At 45.1% G+C, this 7,500-nt stretch overlaps 1 protein-coding gene across 1 annotated transcript; it reads right to left on the bottom strand.

Moving 5' to 3' along the window:
- Window positions 1–2,092: 2,092 nt before the first annotated feature.
- LOC110006799 (Cytochrome C oxidase subunit II-like, transmembrane domain-containing protein) lies at window positions 2,093–4,603 on the bottom strand. The gene is made up of 2 exons (XM_088870527.1): window positions 3,855–4,603; window positions 2,093–2,417 (listed from the first exon to the last, which is right to left on the bottom strand). The coding sequence occupies exons 1-2, from the start codon at window positions 4,552–4,554 to the stop codon at window positions 2,335–2,337; spliced, it is 783 nt and encodes a 260-aa protein (XP_088726653.1). The 5' UTR covers window positions 4,555–4,603; the 3' UTR covers window positions 2,093–2,334.
- Window positions 4,604–7,500: the final 2,897 nt, after the last annotated feature.

Raw genomic sequence — 7,500 nt, 5'->3', positions numbered from 1 at the left:
ATGGATTTTTGTTCAAGAATGAAATCTTATTGGAACTGTCCATATCCGGTTCATCCTTCGGAACCATATCACATCCCGGATCTGATGAAATAGGATGAATTGAGACGGTATTTTGTAAATACGTAATTATCTTGAATATATCAACCATTTCTTTATTTTCCGATCGCCTGGAAGGGACAAAAGAAACATCTTGTTGTTTCTTCAACAATTTCTGATCTCTAGTGGACCTCTCAGTAGCATTCGACCCCAGATGAAGTTCTGACCATCTGTCAGAGAAAAAAGAACGAATTGATCTTGTAGGATTCCCAATAAATTCTTCGATTTCTTCCGGAAACAGATGATTATTCATCTGCTTCTCACGTTCCGTGAATAGCCGGGACATTGAGAAATATCCAGAAAGGCATTTCGGGAATCGATCTGATTCTATCTCTGTTCGTTCCGTTTGAAGAAAGGAAGGATCCCAAAGAATCGATCTTTCTTTTAGTTGCTCAATTTCTGTTTGATGTATCAATGTGTGATATTCCGAATCCTCATTACTAATGGAATTGAAATGATCTCTGGATTGATCAGAAGATCCTTTCAATTGGCTAGAATCCGTTACTTTAACGAAAATAGATCTTGTGGAATCGTATTGAATATTTGACGATACATTCCGTACCTTGCTAAAAAACCTATCCTTGTTTACCAACCACATACTGCCTAACCAAATCAAATTCTCTCTCGATACGTTCCTCAAAAAATCCGATTCGTGCTGATTCTTCCCCCAACTAACGAAGAGATCCTGGTGGAATTGCCACATATGAAATTGAGCGCAATTTTGCAAAGAAATACCCCACTTGTTTTTGTTTCCCGAGAAGAGACGGGGAACATGCTCAATATCATTTGATTGAATAGTTGCCTCAGCTCCTTGTTGTTTGAAGAAACCCTCCACTTCAATTGGTCTTTTTTCACGAAAAGCAGACATGAGATAACAAATCAAGTGTTTCACTAAGATTTCGAATAGCTGTCCCGAATTCAAGTTGATTATGTTTTGCTTCTTCCCCGGAGAAAGACGATCAAACAATTCCAAATCATGGTCCTTGCGGATCGGATCATCCGTATCCGTATAGGATACAAAAAGAAACTCCAGATATTTGATATCTTTCTCTTTGAATGAGATCTCAATTCCAGCTACTGTTTCATTAGATATCTTACAACTAGAATCCCTCTTTTTTCCGATCCGGTTCCTCCACCACCGCGAACCCCAGTTAGATTCAGGCATGATACACTTTTTAGTTATTGGGAGAAGCCAAGTACTCTCTTTCGGATCCATGAAACAACTCTCAGAGATCTTTTTCCCTTTTGGAAGATACAGGAGCGAAACAATCAACCTATTGATATTGGAAGACAAAAAAGATTCTTCCAATGTATCATTTCTGGGCCCAATGGAATTCATAGGTATAGGAAGAAGCCTCATCAAATAGAGATTTTTTCTTTCGACCATATTTCGATTGTTAATACGATATATAAGGACCGCTACTACAAGCAGTACTACACCTTTGATCGTGAAATATCGATTGCTTGTTGAACTCTGCGAATCGCATGAAAGTAGGATACTCACATTCTCTTTATCGAATCCTTCTAGGCAGATAGGACTACTCCTGCTTGCTCTTGGCCTTGGCTGCTTAGAGACATCCCTATTTTTCGTCTTAGAGAATGGAATTAGGAATTAGATTTTCGTCTTATTGTAGGTCGGTCATCTGTTCAATCCGTTGTTCTTCTGTCTGAGGCAAAGGCGAATCCCTTATACTGTATACGGTCGAGCTGGCTTGGCTGGTACATCAAGCATATCGGCATATTGCTTGTTTGGTGTGGTACACATATCTGTCAATGTAAATCAAGTAATAGAATTCATTCCCACTGTCTGAGGAAAACGTGAAGAATTGCCATTTTATGAGCTTGTAAGGCCCGTTGAAGTCCCCGAATAAAGGGCAAAAATGGGGCTATAAGTAGGCCGTTTGCTATTGCTATAAGGGCTGCTCGCCTTTATACGGCTTGGCTTAGCTATCGCTCCTATGTAATGGTCGGCCTAAGAAGTAGTATTCCTACCATACAATAATGCCTATTATCTAGTGCTAGAAGCTTCGCCAGAAGCAAGCAAGACGAGGTCGCTCTGCTTCTACGACAAGGCTCGTTCCGTACTTGACTTACGAGCTCGTGTAGTACTCGCCCCTATCTCGTCAAGGGCTTATGCACTCCACTCGCAGTCTACTAAACGAGCGTTAGAGCGAGCGAGCGAAGCCTTCCATTTAGTGGCTCCCCCCCTTATCCCTCACCCTACTCTTTCATTTCCGCTTAAGCTTCCCCGGTTTGGGGGATTAATTGATTGGATACCCGAGAAACATAATCTTTCCTAGGAACAGCTTCTACGACGATAGATAGGGGTCAGGTTTGTTTGGCATCTATGCCCCCTGCCCTCCAAACAGTATGGGAGCCTTTCAGCTCGTACTGCTCACACTCCTAGATCTTCACGGCACCTCCTCCACCATAGTGTGAGCTGGGAGCAGCTCCGAAAAGCGAGGCCTACTTCAAAATTCGCTTTCAACAACGTCAACAACACCACGAAAAAAGTAAACTATGGTTGCCCACTGATCTGATCATAGGTGAAATCCAATCCCTTCGCTTCGCGCCAGGCTTGGAAACCGTAAGTCAGGCTCCCTTCGCCTCTCGGAAGCGAGAAAGCGAGCAGCAAGCTGAAAAAGCCCTTTTCCCTTTTCATAAGTTTAAGGTAAGCTTCATAGCCTTACTTTATTATTAGAGAAAGGGGAGCTTATTATTATTCTTTATTTAAATATATCTAATAATAAGCTAAGGGGGCTGAGAATCGCAAGAATTGAGAAGTCCTCCATTGAATTGAATGGGGTGGGAAAGACAGGTTCGGAAATGGCCGGATTAGCAGGAGGAAGGGCGGCCCCACCCTGAAACAAAGGTGTACGTACATAAATAAAGAGGCTGGTTATGGCCTTTACTTGATAGGGCCCCTTCCCATCTATCTTGACCGGGAAGAGGGGTGAGGCCCTTGCGGAAGCCCTGCCCGCCCTTCTCTATTTTGAGGGATCCCTCATATCTATTATGGATTCCAGGCTTCCCGGACTCGTAACAGACGGCTAGGAACAAGAATAGGGTCAATAGTCTCTGCCGTTGCAGGTCCTTCTCCTGTAGCGGAGACGGCCCTCTTTTTTCTTTTTTGTTTTGTTTGTTCACCGCGGCACGAAATCATGAAGAAGCTGGAAGAACTCAGAAAGAGAGTGGCGCCGCCGCCGTTGAGAGCGTCTGTTGTCTTTGTAGAGGAACAGTACGATCTTGGACTGGCCCCCAAAGCATGACCTAGAAAGAAAAAGAAGTCCGTGCTACTATAAGGAAGGCCTCTAAACTCCTCCCTCAGGACACTGTTGCGTTGCCCATGGGGACGGGGTAGCCCCGACTTCCATAGGTCCTTGGTTCGACCTCCTAATGAGAATGGAGGTCCTTGCGCGGGCGTCTCATCCCTAAGACTTGCTTGATCCGTATGGAGTGCCCCGTGGTTCCTCGAGTGCCAGCCGCAGAGAGGAATGCCATCAACTAGGGCGCTATTGGCCACTAACCACTCGCTCGCCGGCCGCTCGGGCTCCGCGTTTCAAGTTCGTTATCCTAACCGTCTCCTCTGCTCCACCGGGAGCCTGGCCCCTTCTTCTATCTTATCTACTGCCTTGCTCCTCGGCTCCCTATAGCTACAGCCGCTCGCTGTAATAGCTTGCTTCTCGGGTGGCTCGCACCCCGGGTGGTGCGGCTGAGCCAGAGTGGGCTCAGCAGTCGGCCTATGTTTCCGGGCGCACGCGTAAAGGCATGATTAGTTCCACAAATCTCACTGCACTGACCATAGTAAACTCCTTCTCGTTGTACCGAAATGGAGATCTGATTTAAACGACCAGGTACAGCATCACATTTGACACCTGAGGAAGGTACAGCCCAACTATGAGGTACATCAGCAGATGTTACAATAATACGTAGATGAGTTTTGGCTGGTACAACCACTCTATTGTCCACTTCTAATAAACGTGATTGACCAAATTCTAGATCATCTTCTGGAATCGTATAACTGTCAAAAGTGAGTGACTCTTCATCTCCACTCTTATAGTCTGAATACTCATAAGTCCGATACCATTGATGTCCAATAGCTTTGATAGTAATGGCTGGATCTACTACTACCTCGTCCATTGAGTATAAAAGAGCAAATGATGGTATAGCAATGAACATCGGGATGATACTAGGAAAGATGGTCCGAAGAATCTCGATAGTAGTTCCATGAACAATCCTTTGCGGAATTGGATTTTTTTTATAGTGGAAATGCCATAAAGCGCGAACCAAGATCCGTGATACGAAAACCAAAATCAGAATGAGGAAGAAAAAGATATCGTGATGTAAGTCCATTATTCCTTGCATCATAGGTGTTGCTGCGTCTTGAGATCCTAATTGCCATGGTTCCGCTGCATCACAAGGAGCAATTGTGAGGAATAGCCATTTTAGAACAATCATTTGGTTTGCTTCATTCTTTGACTGCTCTGCTCCCCCCCAAAAAAAAGAGAGACTTGTTCTTGCTCTCCTAATTCAGGAAGACGGAAATAGCCGGTTGGGTTGGTCCAACCAAGAAAGGCATGGAAGTCTTTGGGCATTGCTTGGGCCGAGTTAAGTAAAGACTGACTACCTAGCAAGAAAACGGATGCTCTAATGCCTCGTTACGTATAATATGAACATGATTAACACATGAGAATTGAACTCAACTACTAACTCCATCAACTACTTTACTTGTTCTCTTGCTCTCCTACGGCGGCACCTGACTACTTTATCTGCTAGCTGCCTCGTTCCGTTCCTCCCGATTTGCTACTTGGGAACCTGTCTCCAAACCTAGTAGTAGAGCATGAGCTGCCCCGCCCTTCTCTCCCGAGTGTAGCGGATCCGGACCTACTACTACTATATTGCTATTGGGGTTGAGAGCTGGAGTTGAAGCAACGGGACTAGGCAGTACAGTATAGGTAGTTCATTCGATAGTAGTACTGGAGTTGACGGTTCAATGATCGAGTAGTTCAAGTAGCTACTAGTTGGTGTAGCAATGGGCAGCTAGCTCCTATATAGTAGACGATGGTGGCAGTAGCAGCTCGGCACATCCTCCACAACATGGTGTTTCAACTACTTGACTTGTTGTTCTCTATTATAGTAGTACAGGTAGTACAGGGCTGGAGGTGGGATAGGGCAGGTATAGGTGGCCAGTAGTTGCACTCGAGAGCATATGGGCCAGCATCACAGTAGCGAGAGCGAGGTAGGGTTGGTGCATCAACTTGTAGGCTTGGAGTAGCATCCACTAGTAGTACATGATGGATGGAGCAGGCATGGGGTTGACCAAGTAGCTAGACCGAGTAGCTAGTAGTTCCAACTCCACTAGTAGTAGCAGTTCATGTTTATTGTATATAGTAGCTCAACCAGGTAGTTCATCGATCAACTCCACTAGTAGTTCATATAATAGTAGTCCATTCACAGTAGTAGACAGGCAGGTCAGATCATGGGTTCAAGTAGTTCATCATGTTGTTCAATTATAGTAAGTAGTAGGCAGAGTAGCTGAGTACCGGCGGATCAAGTAGTAGTACAGGCATGGGAGTTCAAGAAGATATAGTAATAGCATAGAGTAGCTCCAACCACGTGACAGTACTGACATGAGATCGAGCATATAATAGTAGTAGCGGCACGCCAACATCTAGGGTTGCCCGGGTGCTAGCTCATGAGATCAACAATGGTTGCTAGTAGTAGCTCAACTACAGTAGTGGAGTTCAAGTAGCTCATGGTCGAGATAGACATGGCAAGATGGAGTTCAATGGCATCCCAAGTCGTACAGTATATATAGTAGTACAGGCTGGAGTACTAGACCAAGTAGTAGCTCGTTCCGCAACTCCCGATCTCAACTACATGATGGAGCTAGTAGTACAGACCCCAAGCTGTAGTAGCACATGGGAGTAGCACTATGCCAGTAGCAATGCCAGTAGTTCAATATGATAATAGTAGTAGATCGGAGCTGTCGTTCAGATGCGCGGGATAGGGCCGGGCAAGTAGCACCACTAGTAGTTCATCGTATAGTAGTTCAATGGTAGTAGCTAGACATGGAGTAGCGAGAGGGTAGTTGAGGACACGCGGATTGTTGATCATGGTTGCTAGGTAGTTGTTCATTCAACCCCAATAGCTATAGTAGTTGAAACACCAACCCCAATAGCAGTACAGTACAGTAGTAGATCAAGTAGTAGGCATGACCATGAGCCATCAGTGAATCGAGCCAGACATGAGCATCGGTAGCTAGCACTAGTAGTTGAATTGCAACCCGCGCCTCTGCCTGTAGTACTACTAGGCCAACTCCAAGCTATCACTAGTAGTAGAGTCAAGTAGTAGCTCCAGTAGTTCAAGGGCCTAGGTGTTTCATCGATATATCGAGAGATAGTAGTATAGCAGCAAGAGCACCCATCATGGTCTATCTTCTTCCACGTACCGATCTGGATAGTAAGTCTAGTTGGAGTGTAGCAGTAGTGAGATGCAGTAGATGCCCTAGTCGTCCAGTTGTTGCAGTTGAGGTGCTAGTGCGAGGTGGTGTTTCAAGTAGTAGTGGGAGTGTAGCTAGTTTCAAGTCTCAGTAGTCCAGTTGCATACCAGGGCATAGGACCGGAACGACCTTTTTGACGACCGCCCCGAGCAAAATCTATTCTATTTAGAGGCTGCTGAGGTCTCTCCAGTTGTTGAGGGTCTGTTGTTGCATCGTAGTACTGGTGTTGATGGGTGAATAAAAATCTATGATGTATAATATCACAACACAAGTTGCTACTAGTAGTCTGAGAGTCTGAAGCAAGACCCGGTGGTTACTACTACGTTTCAGTTCGCTGTTCGATAGCTTGTTTGTATCTCACTACTCCCCCACCACTCCCGAATGGAGAGAAAGCAACAACCACTAATACTGCATCCGTGTCCACTAAACGCCACCACACTCGGAGGGTAGTTTTCATCAGTCGCTCGTCGCATATGAGGCCACGAGTAACAAGCTTTCTTCATGATGTCGAGAGCACATGTCACTCTCTTCCAATAGACTATAAACAACAGACTACAAGAAGATACTCACTTATGGATATTCTACAGTATGGGTGTTTCCAGGGTAAGGACGGACCTGCGTCAATAGGATTTCCCACTTTCATCCACCACGTGCTTCCGTACTCTCCACCACTTCGTGTAGCAACTCCTACTACTCCCTACTACCCTTCCTCCTTCCCTTACGTGAGCTCATCAACCACTACTAGTAGCAGCATCACTATCATTCATAAGGGGAGGACTGCTTTGTTCCTATGGCACTTACCTATACCAATATCGTACTTCGTGTGGAAGCTACTACTGATACTACTAATAACTACTAACCTCATAACAACATACGAGTGGATCCCGCTACTACTTATTACT

The sequence above is a fragment of the Amborella trichopoda genome, chromosome 6 (genome assembly GCF_054954075.1).
Source record: "Amborella trichopoda isolate Santa Cruz 75 chromosome 6, AtrichopodaSantaCruz75HAP2 v2.0, whole genome shotgun sequence".
In the NCBI taxonomy this organism is placed as follows: domain Eukaryota; kingdom Viridiplantae; phylum Streptophyta; class Magnoliopsida; order Amborellales; family Amborellaceae; genus Amborella; species Amborella trichopoda.
The sequence above is the reverse complement of the archived record's forward strand: the minus strand, read 5'-3'. Positions and strand labels throughout refer to the sequence as shown.

What these genes read in the sequence shown, in the direction of transcription:
- LOC110006799 (XM_088870527.1), bottom strand. Translation starts at nt 4,554, where the DNA reads ATGATTGTTCTAAAATGGCTATTCCTCACAATTGCTCCTTGTGATGCA. An exon ending in AACTAATCATGCCTTTACGC is followed by an intron (nt 2,418 to 3,854) that starts GTGCGCCCGGAA and finishes CCTGACCCCTAT; the next exon opens with CTATCGTCGTAGAAGCTGTT.